Below are 18,685 nucleotides of genomic sequence, written 5' to 3' on the forward strand. Positions count from 1 at the left end.
AGTGAGACTAGAAAGATGGCGATCCGAGCATAGACCGAGTTTGCTCCATCTTCTATTTCCCATTCAACGCTACCTCTTTCCTGTACGAACCTAAGACCTTGAGTACCAACATGAAGAAAACTGCTACGATGACCCTGAGCACGGCTCATGCCACTGACACTTGGTCTGCTAAGGGCGGATGGTACCTTGTGTGTGCCTACTGCGCCTGGGAGACTATTGCTCTCACGCTCTCGACGCTCTACTCCTTCGCCCAGCCAGTCGTGCAGGAGAAGTACGGTGTGGGCAATGTCCAGATCGTCACGCTGGGCCAGTCTATGCAGATCATGGGCAACATGCTCGGCGTTTCCCTGCTGAGTCCCCTCTCGTATGATGCAGACCACCCAAGTTCCCCTCCATCAAGACGTTCGGTTTGTTAACCTGTGACGCAACGGTAGGGATGTCTTTGGCCGCAGGCAAGTGACGATATTATCCATGCTGGCCTATTCCTGCCTTAATCTAGTCAGTGAACCCATTCGCCCCTATCTCCGTGAAGCGATTCATCAGAGAGGATAAATCCCCTCACCAAGACCGAGACTAACCCCAGAGACAATGATAGGGCACAGCATACGCGCCCAACCTCCCCACCCTAATCTTCTTCATGTTCCTAAGCGGCGCCGCCTGGTCAACCTCGCTCTCCCTCGTCCCCGCCGTCTTCAGCGACCTCTACCTCCACAGAGACGACATTGGGCAGCCCATCGCGCTCTTCGTCATCGGCGCCAGCGTCGGACCTACCCTCGGCGGTGTCATCGCGACGGCACTCATGGACGCTGGCGCTGATTTGAAGTGGTACTTTTTGGTCGCTGTCTTTGTTAGTGCTGCGTGCGCTGTGCCCATGTCATTCGTGCCGGAGTCGTTGAATGCGGCCCGGGTCGGCGAGATTAAGGATAGTATGGCTGCCGTTCCGGTTCTACAGTCTAAGCTTGACGCTGGTCCGACGCACGGCCCCGGACAAACCCGGCACTCGGGGTGGTATTTTGTGACGAGGGTGTGGTATCTTCTCGCTACGGAGCCGATTATGTGGATCACGGGTATCTACAACGGCCTTGCTAATGGTGTCTTTGTCCTCACTGTTGGGGGTTCCATCACAACCCTGACGGAGTTCAAGGGTCTTGCGTAAGTAACCCCCCCCCCTCTTCCACCGTCCATAGGCTCTCAATCCCATCAGACTAACCCACGCCCGTAACACAGTCTCATGGACGCCGCCACCTCAATCATCTTCATGGCCATCGGTGTGGTACTCGTATGGTTCGTCATGCCCATCCAAACCCGCCTCTACCGAGAAGACAAGGCGCGACACCACGGCCGAGCCCTCCCGGAGTCACGACTTCTGCTCATCCAGGACGTAATCTGGATGTTCCCCGTCGCCTTGGCATGGTCTGCTTTCACGGGTGGCGAGGCGTGGGGCAAATGGCATCAGGCCGTGACGGGTGGCGTCGTTGCCTTTACAGACTCATTTTTGTACCAGTGTCTCTTGATTTACATTCTGGGTGAGTGAGAGGCTCATACCCACACCCTCTACGAGACACTGATGCTGACGCGAGTCTGAACAGATCTGTACCCAGAAGAAGCCGCGTCCGCTACGGCGGCCTGGCTTATACCCTGTTTCCCTGTACAGGCTGCGGCGGTGCACTTTGGTGTCCCCCTGTTCCAGAAGCTTGGCCCCGAATGGGCGTTTGGTCTGCTGGCTGTCTTTACTGCCGGCTTTGTAGTGCCTGGGTTCTACGCGATTATGCGGTTCGGTCCGAGAATGCGCGGGAGTTCCCCTACGACTAAGAAGGGCTTCCGGCTTTGAGTTCTTGGTTGGTCCTTGTGTCTTGCCCTAGCTGTTACAGCTTGCTGCCCGCCCGCGCGGAATGATGGCTACCTAGGTGATATTTGACGACGATGTTATTTGCCTCAGAGTATTTCCAACAGATTTTGCACTTTAGGTTCGAGAGACCCAAATAATTTGTGGGATTTTGCAGAATTCTCGTTCGTTTTGTGAAGGCTTCGTTTTAAACACATTACGGATAAACAACCAAAACTTGTCACACCGTAAACACGGTTACTAGGTTTGGCAATGGCATCAACTTATAATACCAACAGTCTGAAAATCATAATATCCACCCAAGTTGACAACATCATAAAGTTGCGTGTTTTACTTGGAGCCTGTGCCTTCCAACATGATGATAACTTCTTTCTTACCAACTCATGTTCGTCTTTTGTCACCGAGCTTTGCCATAGCCTATTCGGGCAAGAGCTCTCTGTTTCAACCAACCAGAGAGCTGGAGCTGAACCTTAAACCTCTGGCACCGTGCCAGCCGGTACCAGCCACAATTCCCAGCTATCTACGCCACACTTTACCGAAGTACGTAAGGTATGAATTGTAAGTGCCCGCCTGTCGCAATTGCTTCTTGACCGCAGATTCCCGTCATAACAATCTCTTTCATTACTCAAGTAAATTCTTCACAGCAAGCGTGGTCACTTAATTGCGGGCAGCTACAAGAGATTGTGTGGTAGGTCGTCCCTGCGGCGACCATATTAGTTCCTTAAGGTAATTAGGTATATCCCATCGGGTGCTGATGGACAGCACTTTCGCCAAGGGCGGGGTAGAGCCAATAAGGGCTTGCAAATCTATTAAGTTAACCAATAGGGCTGCAGTACCTCTATTTCCTATAATTTTGGGTGTGCCAGAGGTACCAGCAATCTTTGCTAATACATAACGGTACATTACTATCTAAGCAGCCCTTTCGAGTTGTCTGCCGTCGTTGCCGAGCGATGGCATTCCCAGATATCTCCTTTAAAGCCTTCCTATTACCACAATAGGTACAAGGTTAAGATACCTTTCTTGATCCCTTCCTATGCTGTTCCCATGGAATAGAGGTATTCCTTTTGTCTGTAGCCCGTCTAGCCCTAGGGCCCTCCCTAGACAACGGTGCTGTATTCGTCCACTGGGCCCACTGCTCTACGAGGCTCTGCGGAACGTATTGGAGGAACAGTTCAAGCGGGCTTGCCGGCAGCCCCCGTATCTCTTGGGCCCGAGCCGGCACGTTGAAGGGTCGGAAGGAGCCCGGAGGACCATGCTGAGTTGCCGGAGGTTCGTGGGGCCGGACTGTAGCTGCGTCACAGCGCTCGGGCGTACAGTCTGTATTACAGGCAGCAGTAAGGTCTTCTGGAAGGACCTTAACTACTATACAGCTGCGTATAGAAGTAATAGAGGTATTAGAATTACTAGAAGACATCACAGCATCAATCAAAATGGTAGTAATAGTGGTGATAATAGGTAACAGAGCATAGGAAGAAGTGACGTATCGTCAAGTACCCCTTTAAATGCGGGGTAATAGTGGATACATAGTGGGTATTTCATGGTCTTGGCGAAAGTGCTGTCCATCAGCACCCGATGGGATAATCTTTCTTAGGCCCCGCTTTGAGGAAACACCAAACGATATATTATTGGCTGATGATGTGGATCAATGCCCCAGACAAAGACTACTCCTTTTCAGGCTGCGATTCGGGCAAACACCACCCCGACGTTGATAAGCCTGCTGACAGAACCTGGGATACCCTCGCTTTAGTAAAATCGACCCGATACATTCATTACTCGCCAAACGGCACCTCCACGCCATATACCCCTCGGGAGGTCGGCCGCAAGGGCGGCAGCGCCTTTGCCGCCACGGCGTTAAATAAAACAACAACAAAATCAGTCAATCATCGCGGACAGGGCGGAGAATCGGGCCTGATCCTAGCATTGTGACGAATAATCAGTCTAGCTAGTGGAGTCGTCATATAGGCACAAATGAATGTATTGAGATGTCTGAGGATCTAAAATGAGTGAATAGGCAGGCCTACGTGGCCGAATCCGTGCCTTTTAGGTGCATGCTTCTAAGCATAGTAGGTGCCCTGTACCGATGTTGGCCCAGGCTTAACTTAGTATTGAGGCAGCATGAAACCCTGGATTGATGAATGACTCGCAGGTTCTGTCACATTGCCATTGGCGACAGTATCGGAAATAAAAGGGGCGCCTTCTGGACGACCAAGATGACCTCCCGGGTACCTTAGTAAAACTACCAGAAAAACCTGCATACATAGGAATGATTGAACCGAAAATTCCGTGCACATCATTCGAAATGGCACCGAAAGAAGTTTTCTGTCACGTTTAGAATAATAACGATTGTTCTGTCCGGGATTTGGCACATTGCTTCGCATGTGTAGCAGAGCTCTAAGTCTCTGGAACATTACATTTTGTTGTGTAAATATGGCCGAGAAAAAGTAAAAGACTGGTTGCTACCATAATTTGAGCGAGAGAATTTGAACTTGCGGCCAGCAATTTTCTTTCATCACAAGAGCTATGAACCATTTCCAAAATAATCACCCGAGGCCAACGCAAGAAAGCCCCGACTTGGAACTCGGAACAAGACAATAAGAACATAAGCCCCATCCATCCCTGTCAGACGTCAGCAGCCCCCAACCTACGTGTCGTTGATTTGACGTGCGCTTTTCACCAGGTTCAATCCCAGCAATGTCTGCCACCACGGAAATAAAGAGATGGGGCAAGGTCGATTTGGATGCATTCCTTGGCAGCCTGCCCAAGGAGGTGGACACGTCAACGCAGTACCCCGGCTCATGCCTCTGCGGCGGGGTCCGGTTCTACCTCGCAGGCGAGCCCCTCAAGAAGGTGTATTGCTACTGTGATCATTGCCGCAAGAATTCGGGCGGAACAGGCCAGCAGGTGCGGATTGAACCCCCTTGCCTTCCACTACCTCGATACATGAATGACGGCTAACGTGGCATTTGTATGCTCGCAGTACGTCATCTACCAGACAGAGAACATGACGATCGACGACCCAAAGGGCTACAAGACGGTATTCACAATCCCGGGCGACACCGTGACGCTCTTCCCGAAGGAAAAGTACTTCTGCAGTCAGTGCGCTTGCACTCTCATCGTGATGCCTCTCATGCTGGAGCGGAAGCTTGCCTTCATTCCGACGGGTCTGATGAATCACGGGTAAATTGTCTACAACCGTGCAATTTTGGGAAATCGAGAGCTTTTACTGACAATTCAATGAATAGCCTGGATTACTTCAAGCCTGACTTTGAGTACTTCGCGGATAAGCGTCCGGCGTTTTTGGCGCCGATTCCTGGCGCTGGGTCGTACAAGGTGCAGGCGGGAGAGCATGTACCTTTGGACGATACGGCGGTGCCTCCGTCCCAATAGAGGTTCAATGTTGTCTGATCGTACCTTGATGGTAGGGGATATGTTGTACTATATCAGCATTCTCGACCTGACGAGATCATTGCTGTCAATTTGATGATACATTGAAGTTAGCAGTCTTTTGTGGCCAAGTTTATGTTGCGTGATAATGCACGATCATCAAGAACAAGCAGTGCGAATACATCACAAAGTGTGCAACTTGATAACAACATTATTAGGTCTGTAGAAACTGGCCTAGCAGAGGAAATAACAAAATAACTAACATGAAGTAAACGTCTTTGGCACGTACCTGAGATCGATTAAAATACATGACAAGTTGTCGGTGAAGCTCCATTTATCGTGACGTGACGCGCAGATCTCTCTATGAGCTTTTCGGTAATTCCCAATAGAGATAAATTTCTTGAGCAATCACATAATTGCTTCTCGATTCAATGAACTTGACGCCAAAGGTAGTTGTACATAAGAGTGCGTGCCTCTTTTCTCAACAATCCATGTACAATGCAATCTACGCACTAGACCCGACGACCATTACCCTAACGCCCTCCGTCCCCTCATTTGGAATAGGCACGAAATAATCGGCCGCCATATCAACAGCATCCCTTCCAGTCTCGTAGAGCTCAATATCAAGCCTCCGAAACACCGTGGACAGCCCGATATACAGCTCCGCCATGGCAAAGTTCATCCCCAAGCACATGCGCGGCCCCTTGCCGAATGGTACCAGATACCGTGACAATGGCTTGCCGGACCTTGTCTTTGGGTTATCCAACCACCTTTCGGGGCGGAAGACATCAGGATCGGGAAATATTCCGGGATCGCGGTGTTGTAGGTACGAGGTCATGCTGAAAGGCACGTTGGGTGGGATCATGTACGACCCGTATGTAATGGGGCCGTTTGGGCTGATACGAGAGAGACGCTGTGTGATGCCGAACGCGAGTCGCAAAGCTACAGGGACACGGGATCTCAGCCTCTCATCTTCCCATTAGAGCCCCTTCAGAAGAAGCGCTACAATTTAAGGGGACTGAAGGATACTCACATTCCTGCACGACTGCATTGAGAAAATGAAGACTTTCTAGTTCGTGGAGGGGCGGCATAGGCTCGTTGGCGCGGGGGATCCGAGTCTTCAACTCGTCGCGCAGCCTCTTCAGAACGCTCGGGTTGTCGAGTATGTGAAACGTCGCGAGCGCCAATGTCGTCTTGGTTGTGTCGATACCCGCGCCCGTGATGCTGGCCGCCTCGTGCTTCAGGCGCTCGATGGACAGCTCATCGGGTGGCAGATTCGACTGCAGCAGTTCGTGGAACACGGTACGATATTTTACCTCTTTGTTGGCGTTATTTTGACCTGAAATCACTTTGATGATCTGGGCTTTAACTTCCTGGCGTTAGGGGCTCATTTGTCAGAGAATCAAATTCTACTTCACCCCAGTGACGCGACGTTATTTTGGGGGCTGCACTTACATTGTGAAAACGGAAGACGGGAACCATCAGCGGGTTCAGCTTCTGTGTGACCGACTCTGGGAGCGTTTGTAATAACGTCAGGAGCCAGGGAAAATGGCCCGCCATGTGGAGAGACATGGCCAGCTTTCTAATGGAAGTCGTGAACGGCGTGACAAAGTCGGGATAATCTATAAAATTGTACGAGATAGCGAAGGTGTAGTAGTTGATTGCGTCCGACACGAAAGCCGCGTACGCCTCATTCATGTTGACGGGTTTCACCCTGTCGCTATACTCGGTCGCCAGCCGATCGACCATCTTGTCCGCCATGGACTGCATCTGCGGGCTGAACCCCGCCACCTTTTGCTTCGCGAAGAAGGGCGATATAGCGGAGCGGCGGAGGTGATGGTGGGCATGGTCGATGGTGTCAAAGGATGACAGATGCAGTCCGAACCGGTATCGGAGCTTCTCGATCTTGCTATACCGGGTTTTGTTGTTGAAGAGGACCTCGTAGAAGTCCGGGTCGGCGACATGAACTTCCCATGGTGTGATTCGAATAATTGGCCCTGCTCGGGGAGTCAGCTTCTCGAATCAAAATTTCCATCATAGCGTGAAAAAGTTGGACTACCATATTGTCGATGCCATTCCTCGATCTGGAAGGTGAATTGGCCGCCTTTGAACACGTCCAAGTATGTCTCGTACCAACCAGTCGCCGCCGTCAGCTTAGACCCCGGTATATGCGCAATCGGGCTGAAACAGAGCCGGTAAATGACGAGAGAAATACAGTAGGCCAAGTAGCCCAGGAATAGGGACAGGATTACGGATTGAGGGTTAAGGAGACCGATGATGTTAACGTTTTCGAACTCCATTGTGAAAAGTTGAAGGGAATCTCCCTTCACCTGTTCGATGACAGTTTAGCTTAAAGAGCTTCGACTGAAAACATGCAATATTTGGACAAAATGAATTAGTTCTCGGCATAGTGCGCATTTTCCCCTGGCCTTGTGTTGTATCTCGTGTTGGCCAGGGACCGGGGACTTTCTGCGTAGCTGACATGTCGGGCATTTCTATGATGCAACGCCGGGCCAGTCAGCACGATAGGAAGCCTCAGATGCATGTAGGAGACATCGGAAGCTTTCTCATCGCTCGCGTCAATTCGCGATTATTCTGGCTCTGAGCCAGCAAGAAAAGGGGCAAGGCGCCTCCAGTCGAAGATAGAGCATATGGAGCTATTGCACCTTTCCTCCAATTACCCCAGCCCTCCTTCGTTATTCCTCACAGCCTTTCAGTCGAAATGACGGAAATTCAGTGGTATCTCCATCCCTGGTCACTGCTGGTGTACCAGACCAGTCTGATCGTCTTCGCAGTGGGCTTCACACGCCCGGGCTCGTTGTTTCGACTGGCCCTGTGGCCTCTCGCGCTCTACACCGTCTTCCGCTTCGTCGCCACAGCTCATGTCCTGAACAATGGCTTTCACATGAGCTTTGGCGCCTCAGACGCCTGGCTGACCTTCCTTCAATACTGGGATGTCGCGCTCCTGAGCAACTGGGACTTTGAATACGGCGGCCCGCAGCCCAAGGCCGCGGAGAAGAGGGAGACGAAGCCATGGCGCGAGCGAGCGACCTTCTGGGACCGCCTGAGCTTCGGAATCTACGCTGCCTCATCGTACCGCTGCAGCGGGACTACCTTTGAGGTGCCAAATCTCGGACCTTTCGACAAGAAGGACCCCAAATACGTGCCGTCGAAGGCTAAGTATATCCGCAACGCGACCATCAGGGTGATAGTCGTCTATCTAATTTTGGACGCCATGACTTCGTTCAACGACCCGGCGGCCATGCAGTCCGTGTTTGCCGACGAGAAGATCCCGCTGCTGCGACGGCTGTCGCAACTGACACTGGAGGAAGCCGTCATGCGTACCTTCACCTCATTCTCATTTTGGCTCGTCAATTACCTGGTTCTCATACTCTTCTTCGACATCCCAGGTGTCATCTGCGTCGCGACCGGCCTATCTGGCGTCGACTGGTGGCGACCACCATTCAATTCCATTTTCGAGGCTTTCACACTGCGCCGGTACTGGGGGTAAGTTGCCTCTTTCTTTCTCCAAAAAATGCCCCTGTCCTCTGTCGAGAGTAGTATCACTAAAATTTACCTAAGCGTCTTCTGGCACCAGTCTGTTCGCAAGCGCATCAACTCGCCAGCGAACTGGATTGCCAAGGACGTCCTCCGCCTGCCGCGGGGCACTCTCCTCGCGCGCTACGCCGTCGTCATTCTGACCTTCACCATGTCCACCTTCCAACACGCTACAGGCGATGTCGCCTCGGGCATCCCAGTCTCTCGTACCGGATCTCCCTGGTTCTTCCTCGTACAGGCCCTCGGCTTCGTCCTCGAAGACCTCTTCCAGTACGTATGGAAGCAGGTGGCGCCGACCTCGGCACGCAACACGTGGTACACCAAGGTGTTTGGCTACGTCTGGGTTTTCGCGTGGATGTTTTGGTGTACGCCATTCTACGCATATCCGGTTTCGGCAAATAACAGGGGAGAGCAAGACGCGATTCTCCCTTTCAGCGTCCTGAAGCCCGTTCTAGGCAAGTAGAATGATGACCTTGGGATCGACGAGACACAATGCTCCCACATTGGTTCAGAATGATCCGCGGATTACCTATATGACAAAGGAAGAATGGAAAGATCAACATCATTTTCAAAATCCTCTAACTTCGTTTTTCTTTTCTTCTCAATCGTTCTGTCTGTGCTTTGGTAGGAGGGTGTGGGGAGTATGGCGGCTAGATCTTCCGTATCGACGTCGGATTTCCCAAAACAATTTGGTTGATGTCAGTGGCCCGAATGCGTTAACTGTATTTTCTTCGTAGTCATGAGACATAGAAACAAAGTTGTCAAAAACTATAAGGAGGCCGACGGTGGCTTGCTAGGTAGCCCCAAAAGCAAAACATGCCGGGCCCGCCAACGAGAAGCGTTCTCAAAAGATGAGTTCCTAAAGTGGATAAGTTGAGCTTTAATATCTTGATTGACGACGTCGCTGCTCCTGCTATTTGGTTTTCTGGACGTGTATTGAAAGGTCGTGCTAGGTGAAGAAGGCATTGAACAAAGCTGTGCCTTCAATGTCTGCATCTAGAAACACCTTGACACAGATAACACAAGGCAAAAAGAATGACTTCAGAATCGCCCAAACAACGTAATTGTATAGCAAACGACTGCTGATAGCCTAAAAAGCTCGTTTGAAGTCCAGGATAAGTCGATAGAAGACACAACAGGGAGCCTATCCTATCTTTTCGATGTCTGCGCCAAGCAACTGCCTCCCCTCCTTGCTCGTATTTCCTGACACATATTTAACAATTTACTTTCCCGAAGGCTTCGACAACTACATCTCACACAGAAAATAGTAGGAGCCACTGAGAAAAGAATGAAGTAGCCAAAGAGTATCCCATGAAAGACTCTGCCACTCTGTGCCGAAACGGCGATTGTTGAAGGAGGAAGTAGATACGCCCAGAAAGCAGCCCTAGGCATGGAGTCCATGTAAAAGCGGCTTGAATTGAAAGCTTCGTATGTAGCGGATTTCGAACCAAACCTTCGTGCTGGTCGGGGGTTTCTTTGCTTCTTGCTCATAATGACTCGGGGGATTTCAAAAGAGCCGCCCGTCAGCATTTCGCATGCCCGCGACCGACACGGTTAGGATTGGTCAGCGTATACTGCAAAGGATGAACCATTTCTGAGTTACCTACAGTACCTAGGTAGATCAAATTGATTTTTTAGATCCCTCGTCTTCAGAACGCGGCACTACTAGAAGTCTCCTTCCGCACCTAGGCCGAGAATACTTTTTTAAACTGTCCTAGATAGACCACAACCTCTGATCTTGCTCACGCGACTTGTACACTCAGACCCAAACATACACACTCTCTATTTTCCGTTCCATAGCAGGTGGCAGCCTCAACGAAGGCCGATTGCAAGATCCGCAGATGGCGCAGAATAATCTCGTAGCCATGGGCGATGGCGCGGATGCACTGGAGCCAATTGCGATTATTGGCATGGCTTGCCGCTTCCCAGGGAGCGTTTCTACCCCAGAGAGCTTCTGGGAACTTCTGAACAATGCTAGGAAGGGTCACGGAGACGTCCCTGAAGATCGTTTCAATGCTGAAGCATGGCGAAATCCCAGTCACGAGAGGAAGGGAGCTGTAAGTGGAAGAACTGAATGTTGTCTTTAAAAGAGTGCGGTTACTGACTAGTTGCATACAGATCCAGCCTGGCAGCGGTTTCTTCCTCGACGAGGATCCGGCAGTGCTGGATGCTCCATTCTTCTCTATTACTGCAAAGGAGGCTGCCGGCATGGTAAATACTCTCCTCATTCCCCATGCCCCCGTATCACTTTTTGACAAGGTGTCCTAGGACCCAATGCAAAGGAAGTTGCTGGAAGTAGCCTACGAAGGGTTCGAAAACGGTAAGCGTTGTTCATTAATCAGAGATGGATAGTGAGAAGAACACAGTTGCTGATATCGCATTCTAGCCGGCATTCCGATGGAGAAATTGGCTGGTACCGACACATCAGTTTACATCGGCGTCATGACAAATGACTATGAACTGGTTTCCCAAACCGACATCTACAACCTCCCGCAGAATGCTGCTTCCGGAACTAGCCGGGCTATGCTGGCAAACCGCATATCATGGTTCTTTGATCTGCACGGCGCCAGTCTGGCGTTGGACACAGCTTGTTCATCCAGTCTATACGCTTTCCATCTGGCTTGCCAATCTCTCCGCACGGGAGAGTCAAGACAGGTATGATCAAAGCCCCTATATCCCAATCCACTTCCCAGATCCGATCAACAAACGACAGGCACGGTGTTTTGTGTTAGTGAATCATTTGCTGACAAATTGACAGGCGTTGGTCGGCGGCGCGAACATGATTCTCCACCCAAACTTCATTTCTCAGCTGTCTTCAATGCACATGCTGAGCCCTGACGGTATCAGCCACTCCTTCGATGCCCGGGCTAACGGCTATGCTCGAGGCGAAGCCATCACCACCGTCGTCGTTAAACGCCTCGAGGATGCTCTTGCCGACGGCGACACTATTCGAGCTGTCGTTAGGGGCACCGGCGTCAACCAGGACGGCCACACACCTGGGATCACGATGCCCAGCAGCGACGCGCAGGCCGCGCTGATCCGGTCCACGTATGCTGCCGCAGGGCTCTCGTACGACGACACGGGCTACTTTGAGGCCCATGGCACAGGAACACCGCTTGGGGTTCGTTGATCCCCATCTTTTCCTTTTGTATCATGATAGTCTGCGAATAGTACTTACAAGTTTTGCATCCAGGACCCTCTAGAGCTAGGCGCCGTCGGAGCCGTCTTCGGCCCCTTGCGAAGAGGCACGCGGACTCCTCTATATGTGGGCAGCGTCAAGACCAACATTGGCCACACCGAAGGCAGTGCGGGCCTAGCTGGCGTCGTCAAGGCAGTTCTAGCCGTGGAAAAGGGGTATATACCCGCCAACGCCGGTTTCGAGACATTGAACCCGAAGCTCCGACTCGATGAATGGGGTCTCGCCTTGCCACTCGAGACGATGCCGTGGCCAGTCCCGGGTCTCCGCCGGGCGAGCGTCAACTCGTTTGGTTTCGGGGGCGCCAATGCCCATGTCATCTTAGACGACGCTCACCACTACCTGGAATCGCGGCAGCTGGTTGGTAGCCATCAGACGGCCGTCTTTGTCGACGGAGGCACATCCACATCATCCGAGAGTGGAGACAGTGGAATCAGTGACATGCGCAACCACCGGGACGGAAGTAAACGGCTCGGAAGCATTGGCGGACGCCCCAAGGTCCTCGCTCTCTCGGCGCACGACCAGGCCGGAATCAAGAGGCTCTCGAGTACGTACGCTCAGTTCGCGGCGGAGTCTCAGCACCGGGAAGGCAGCTTCGTCCACGACATGGCCTATACTCTGGCAGCCAGACGGACGAGACATCCGTTTCGTAGCTTCGCAATCGCGTCGACAGTCAACGACCTCGCGAGTGGCGTTACGGCGGCGCCGACGACGCTGAAGCGCTCGACGAAGAATGGGACGCTGGCTTTTGTGTTCAGTGGGCAGGGTGCGCAATGGGCCACCATGGGGAGGGAATTGCTTGGTGTTCCTGCGTTCAAGGAGAGCGTTCTCCGGTCACAAGGGTGTCTTGACGCACTCGGCTGCAAGTGGAACGCGATCGAGCTGCTCTGTGGCGAGGATGGCTCCAGATTAGACATCCCCGAGTTCTGCCAGCCCATCTGCACCGTGTTGCAGGTGGCCCTGGTCGACTTACTTGGTCATTGGGGTTTGACGGCGAAAGGAACTGTTGGGCACTCTAGTGGTGAGATTGGTAAGTAACCAACACAGAGCGATGATGCGACTTCATGCTGATATGTGTGTTCGAACAGCGGCTGCTTACGCTGCAGGGGGAATCTCCCACGCCAGCGCCATCAAAATTGCCTACTTTCGCGGCCTCTACGTCGAGGAAATCCAGCGCCGTCTCGACGGTCGCCGGGGTACCATGCTAGCTGCGGGCTTGACCGCCGACGAGGCCCAGTCAGTCGTAGAAGAGTTCTCTACCACTGACCAGATCGCGACGGTGGCCTGCATCAACAGTCCCTCGAGCGTAACGATCTCGGGCGACGAAGACGCTATCGACAACCTCGAGGTCGTGCTTCAACAACGGGGCAAGTTTGCGAGGAAGCTTCGCGTGAAGATGGCGTACCACTCGGCACACATGGAGGTCATTGCGGACGACTTCCTGGCATCCATGGGCGAGCTGGAGATGAAGGACCAGTTCACAGCGCCAATGTTCTCTTCGGTTACGGAGGAGGTCTTGGCGAGCCCGTCGCAGCTGAGCGCGGCGTACTGGGTCAAGAACATGGTCTCACCCGTGCTCTTCAAGGGTGCCGTGGAGGTATTGCTCACTCACTCCGCTCCCGTGGAGGGGGCCAGCACCACACGAAGACACAGGAAGGTCCCGGTGCGATGGACCGGTTTCATTGAGATCGGTCCGGCGGGAACGCTTCAAGGACCTCTGGACCAGATTATGAAGGCCGTCAATTCGAAGCTCTCCTCTGAGCTCATTTACATCTCCATGCTGAAAAGGAAGAAGAACGCCATGTCCACCTCGCTCGAGGCTGCGGGTCTGCTGTGGGCCACGGGTCATGCCGTCGATCTGCTGAAGGTCAACGAGGACCCCGAGCACCGAGATGTCAGGTCCTTGGCTAACTTGCCTCCTTACCCTTGGCAACACAGCAAACGCTTCTGGCACGAGACGCCTGAAAGCATCGCGGTCAGAAAGCAGAAGAGGCCTAGGAAAGATCTCCTAGGCATCGAAGTGCCTAACCAGAACCCCTTTGAGCCTAGGTGGCGAACTCCCTTGCGCCTGGAGGAGCAGCCGTGGATGGGAAGCCATGTCATTACCGGCACCATTTTGTACCCGGCTGCCGGCATGCTGATCATGGTGCTCGAAGCCGCGCTGGAGATTGCCGAGATTGACTCGAGAAAAAAAAGGAAGAAGATTAGGGGCGTCGAGTTGGGGCAGGTCAGCTTCGAGAGAGGCTTGGTGGTCCCTAATGATGATGCCGTCGAGACTCACTTGAGCATGCGACCAGACGAAGTGTTCCCTGACAAGTATCACTGGGCCATCTTTTCCATCCCGCCCGGCGGCACGTGGCAGAAACACTCTTCTGGTACTGCCGCCACTGTTTACGAGGACACTGTTTCAACGATCGAGGACTGGCAAGCCGGAGCGGAGAGCTTTGAGGACATGAAGAAGCGTGCATCCAAGAAGCTTGACGTCTCAGCCTTCTACGACCAGCTCAAGTCCATTGGCATGGACTACGGGCCACTATTCACGAACGTCGTTGACGCCGCCGTACTGCCCGGTGAGCACACAGGTCTTGCGACCGTTTCCATCCCGGACACCAAGTCTACGATGCCTCAGGGCATCGAATTCCCGCATCACATCCACCCGGCGACACTCGACGCAATCTTCCACCTCCTCTTCATCGCGCTCTTTGAAGGGAATCCCATGGACGAGGCATCCATTCCCGTCACGGTTGAAACCATCTTCATCGCGACGGACCAGCCTTCGGGTGCGGGATCAAAGTACGTCGGGTTCTCAAAGGCGAGGAAGATCAGCCCCAGAGAGGCGTGCGGCGACATCGTCGTCTCGGACGGGAGCTGGTCCGGGCCCAAGATCGTCATGCAGAACATGGTCGTCCGTCAGGTGTCGTCCTCTGACGACAAGTCTCAGAGCTTCTCGTCGCCATTCTCTCCAGCGCCAAAGAGAGTTGGTCGACTTGAGTGGAAGGAAGACATCGATGCGCTTGCTGGCAAGACGGCATCACAGCTCCTACGTCAAAATCACGACCGCTTTACTAGTCTAGCCAGACCAGACTTGGCTGCGTACTTGGAGCTTCTTACTTACAAAGAGGCCGACTTGCGGCTTCTTGTCCTTCATGCCGAAGAGAACCAGGAACTGCAGTCTCTGGCAACCATCTTCGCACCGCAAGAGGAGCGAGGTCTTCGCGCCGCCGAGATCAAGTTCGCTGCGCCGTCTCAGGAACTTGCAAGCCAATTGCTTTCCCGGCTTGCAGCAATGCAATATCCACTGCCCAATGGGTCCCAGATTGTGTCTGTACCATCACCTGAAGCCCTGAGTACCAATTCATCCGATCAACTAGTTGAAGAGCTGGGCATGTTTGACATTGTTCTCGGAGACAGTCATGAGTTGCTCAAGGGCGGTGGAAACTTCGGGATGTCTCACATCAAGTCTCTTCTGCATCCCGGCGGTCGTATCGCACTACTGGGAGACAAGGCGTCTGTCGCCAATCGTCTGAGCAGCGCCGGCTTCGCCCAGGTTGACATCGAGTTTGATAACGCAGTTGTTTGGTCGACACAAGCTCAAAAGAAGCTGGATCTTTCCGAGATCAACCTTATCGTCCGGCCCTCGCCGTCGACAGCCGCACTGGAGGCCCAAAAGGCCTTGACACGGAAATTGGAGAGTTCAGGTGTCGCGGTCGAGACCTGCCACCTTTCCGAGGCAGCCACCTCGGGATCCGAGGTCTTCATCTCTCTTCTCGAGTTCGATGAGCCTTGGACAATCAACCTCACTGCTGAAGAGCTGGACCAGTTCCGATCCTTGGTTTTCGGCGCCAAATACCTCCTGTGGCTCACGAACGGCGGCATCGCCGACAGGAGTGAGGCATCGCTGGCCTTCTCGCCCACCACAGGCCTGTTGCGCACTATTCGAACCGAGATACCACAGATCGTGCTCCCACATCTGGATCTCTCGACGACTTCGAAACTTGGCCCTGAAGAACAAGCCGACTTGGCAATGGAGGTGTTAAGCCTCAGCAGGAAGGACTTGTATAAGGGAAAGAACAACGAGATGGAATTCCTGGAGTCCGGAGGCATGCTTCTGATCCCCCGGGCCGTGGCAGACTTGCCCTCTGACCATGATTTGGGGTTGCGCTCTGGTCAGCCGAAGTCGGTTCCGGGGGCATTATCGGCGACTGGTGAGGCTGGTGACCTGATTCCCCTGAAGCTCGACGTCGGTGGGTCCGGTGTCTGGATCGCGGACACAACCCAGAACGAACCTCTCGATGACGAGGAGATCGAAATCCAGACCAGCCACATATGCATCAACGGCTCGGAGCTCACCCGATCATCAGGTCAGTTTGCTACCAAAATGGCGACGGAGGCTCTTGGACGTGTAGTCCGCTTTGGTGCCGAGGTGCCGAACCTCAAAGTTGGTGACGAGGTCGTCGTCCTGGTTGATGAAAGTGCCTTCAAGACACATATCAGACAGCACTTCAGCTTGGTCCAAAAGGCCCCGCAAGATGTCAAGCCTGAGTTTGCCGCTTCCCTCCCATCGAGCTTCATGACGGCCTACCATGCCATCGTCGAAGTTGGTCGTCTGGTAGCGGGCGAGACTGTTTTGGTCCACGCCGTGCATAGTGCTGTTGGACTCGCGGCCCTGCAAATTGCCACACAGCTGGGTGCGGCAGCGGTGTTTATTACGGCCAACGACGACAAGACAGCATCAGACTTAGTCGCCGAGCACGGCGTACCCGAGAGGTATATCATCCGCGCAGAGGACGGTGACGCCGTCTCCCAGACCGCCATGAAGCTTACTTTCGGGCACGGCGTCGACATCGTTATCAGCGCCGCGTCCGGCACATCGTTGCACTCCGCTACGAAGACGATCGCTTCTTGGGGCCGATTCGTACGCATCGGTACCGAGAGGGCTCGTCCGCAGGACATTAGCGCCGCGGTATTCGAGCGCAACTCCTCCGTCTCGTCCGTCGACGTCAGACAGCTCCCTCGAGAGAGGCGTGCGCGGCTGCTCGCCATGGCGTTCGGGTTCTTGCGCTCCGGACTCGTGAAAGAGCAGTCGCTTGTCACCAGTGTGCGTGATGTTCGAGACCTGGGCGATATCTTATCCTCGACTACGGTCGATCAGGGCAACATCGTCGTCGAGCTCGGGGAGAAAGCCGTGGTGCCGGTGCTACCGCAACCGCCGGCTCCGCCCCAGCTGGATGTCGACGCGACTTATCTCATCTCCGGCGGCCTAGGTGCTCTAGGTCTAACTATTGCCAAGAACATGGCTCTTCATGGTGCTCGGCACTTGGTCCTTCTATCGCGATCTGGCGTCGTGAACGGTAGGCAGGAAGACGCCCTTCGGGACATTCGCGATCTCGGCTGCGAGGTCGACACTCCCAAGTGCGATGTCACGGTACGCTCAGAAGTGGAAGATGTGATACGAACATGTGCAGCGAGCGGGCGAAGGCTTCGAGGCGTGATCCAATGTGCCATGGTCCTCCAGGATTCCATCTTGCAGAATATGACCATCGACAAGTGGAACACCGCGACGCGTCCCAAGATTGTGGGGACATGGAATCTCCACTCGGCGGTGCCCACAGACCTCGACTTCTTCATCCTTCTGTCCTCCATGTCGGGCATTATCGGGAATAGCGGGCAGGCTAACTACTGCGCGGGTAACGCGTACGAGGACGCCGTCGCGCTCCACCGCCGGTCCCTGGGGCTGGCGGCGACGACGCTGAACGTTGGGCTCGTAACGGATGCGAGTCACTTCAATGCGACGTCCACGGCCGACGATTACCTCAAGAAGTACGGCCACTGGGAGTCGGCGAGGGTAACGGACGACGAGATGCAGGCCGTCATTGAAGCTGTCCTCCGCCAGGGTACTCAGGACACCCCACCGCAGCTCCTCGTCGGCATTACCGACGACGTGAAGCGGGACGGTCGCGCCACGTGGCCTCAAGACCGCAAATTCGAGCACCGAATCGCGCGGTCCGGGGCTTCTGCAGCCGGTGCAGGCCCTGCCGGCGCGAACGCGGCGAAGCTCGGCGACGAGTTAGCACGGGCCAAGACGTTGAGAGAGGCTGTTACGGTGGTTCTCAACGTCATCAAAGCGAACCTCGCGGCGGCCATGACGGCCAGTCCCAATGATATTGACGAGGAGAGGCCGCTGTACAGCTTTGGTGTTGACTCTCTCAAGGCCGTTGAGGTGCGGAACTGGATCTTCAAAGAGCTGCGTTGTGATGTCTCCGTCTTTGACATTTTGAGCCCGAGCCCGCTAGCTAAGTTGGGGCCGAGGATCGTAGCTAGGAGCGCGCTAACGCCACCCGAAATTGCAAGCCAGGCGTTGGCGGAAGCATGATCTATGTTCGTGGGGGGTTTTTTTTTAGTTCATAGTGTCAAAAGAATAAGTAGGTCAATGTAATCATGAATTTTTTTTGTCTGTTGTTGAATCAAGGTTCTCGTGCATGTTGTCTTTATTGGATCATTTTCCCCTAAGATTATTGATACATCTTGCGATTATGACAATTACAATCAATAAGTTATAGCTATCGAGGTATGTAATAATAGTGGTCAAATGCACATGAAACGAGGGTACACAACTGCAGCTCATCAGGTAGTCAAATAATAGATCGAGCCTCCTAGGAGCGAGACCTTGGTGATCATGTAACCGAATTCACTCCGTGCAT

The 18,685-nt window shown here is 53.5% G+C and overlaps 5 protein-coding genes across 5 annotated transcripts; 4 read left to right on the forward strand and 1 right to left on the reverse strand.

Moving 5' to 3' along the window:
- Positions 1–128: 128 nt before the first annotated feature.
- On the forward strand, positions 129–1,831 carry BDP81DRAFT_318818 (vitamin b6 transporter bsu1; the record flags this gene model as incomplete). The annotated part of the gene is made up of 5 exons (XM_060584389.1): positions 129–364; positions 435–498; positions 596–1,152; positions 1,228–1,526; positions 1,590–1,831. 5 exons carry the CDS (start codon positions 129–131, stop codon positions 1,829–1,831), a joined length of 1,398 nt encoding a protein of 465 aa, XP_060445700.1.
- A 2,706-nt stretch (positions 1,832–4,537) lies between these two features.
- On the forward strand, positions 4,538–5,233 carry BDP81DRAFT_449184 (Mss4-like protein; the record flags this gene model as incomplete). Its single annotated transcript, XM_060592373.1, has 3 exons — positions 4,538–4,747; positions 4,824–5,023; positions 5,089–5,233. 3 exons carry the CDS (start codon positions 4,538–4,540, stop codon positions 5,231–5,233), a joined length of 555 nt encoding a protein of 184 aa, XP_060445701.1.
- Positions 5,234–5,735: 502 nt separating this feature from the next.
- Positions 5,736–7,530, reverse strand: BDP81DRAFT_393790 (cytochrome protein; the record flags this gene model as incomplete). Its single annotated transcript, XM_060587869.1, has 4 exons — positions 5,736–6,172; positions 6,264–6,603; positions 6,686–7,227; positions 7,290–7,530. The coding sequence occupies 4 exons, from the start codon at positions 7,528–7,530 to the stop codon at positions 5,736–5,738; spliced, it is 1,560 nt and encodes a 519-aa protein (XP_060445702.1).
- Positions 7,531–7,952: 422 nt separating this feature from the next.
- On the forward strand, positions 7,953–9,251 carry BDP81DRAFT_318264 (membrane bound O-acyl transferase family-domain-containing protein; the record flags this gene model as incomplete). Its single annotated transcript, XM_060584343.1, has 2 exons — positions 7,953–8,737; positions 8,813–9,251. The coding sequence occupies 2 exons, from the start codon at positions 7,953–7,955 to the stop codon at positions 9,249–9,251; spliced, it is 1,224 nt and encodes a 407-aa protein (XP_060445703.1).
- A 1,402-nt stretch (positions 9,252–10,653) lies between these two features.
- Positions 10,654–18,357, forward strand: BDP81DRAFT_318791 (uncharacterized protein; the record flags this gene model as incomplete). Its single annotated transcript, XM_060584386.1, has 7 exons — positions 10,654–10,845; positions 10,907–10,999; positions 11,057–11,108; positions 11,175–11,443; positions 11,547–11,909; positions 11,982–13,014; positions 13,073–18,357. The coding sequence occupies 7 exons, from the start codon at positions 10,654–10,656 to the stop codon at positions 18,355–18,357; spliced, it is 7,287 nt and encodes a 2,428-aa protein (XP_060445704.1).
- Between the last annotated feature and the right edge of the window lie 328 nt (positions 18,358–18,685).

Source organism: Colletotrichum phormii (assembly GCF_030913505.1).
Source record: "Colletotrichum phormii strain CBS 102054 chromosome Unknown BDP81scaffold_9, whole genome shotgun sequence".
NCBI classification, from domain to species: domain Eukaryota; kingdom Fungi; phylum Ascomycota; class Sordariomycetes; order Glomerellales; family Glomerellaceae; genus Colletotrichum; species Colletotrichum phormii.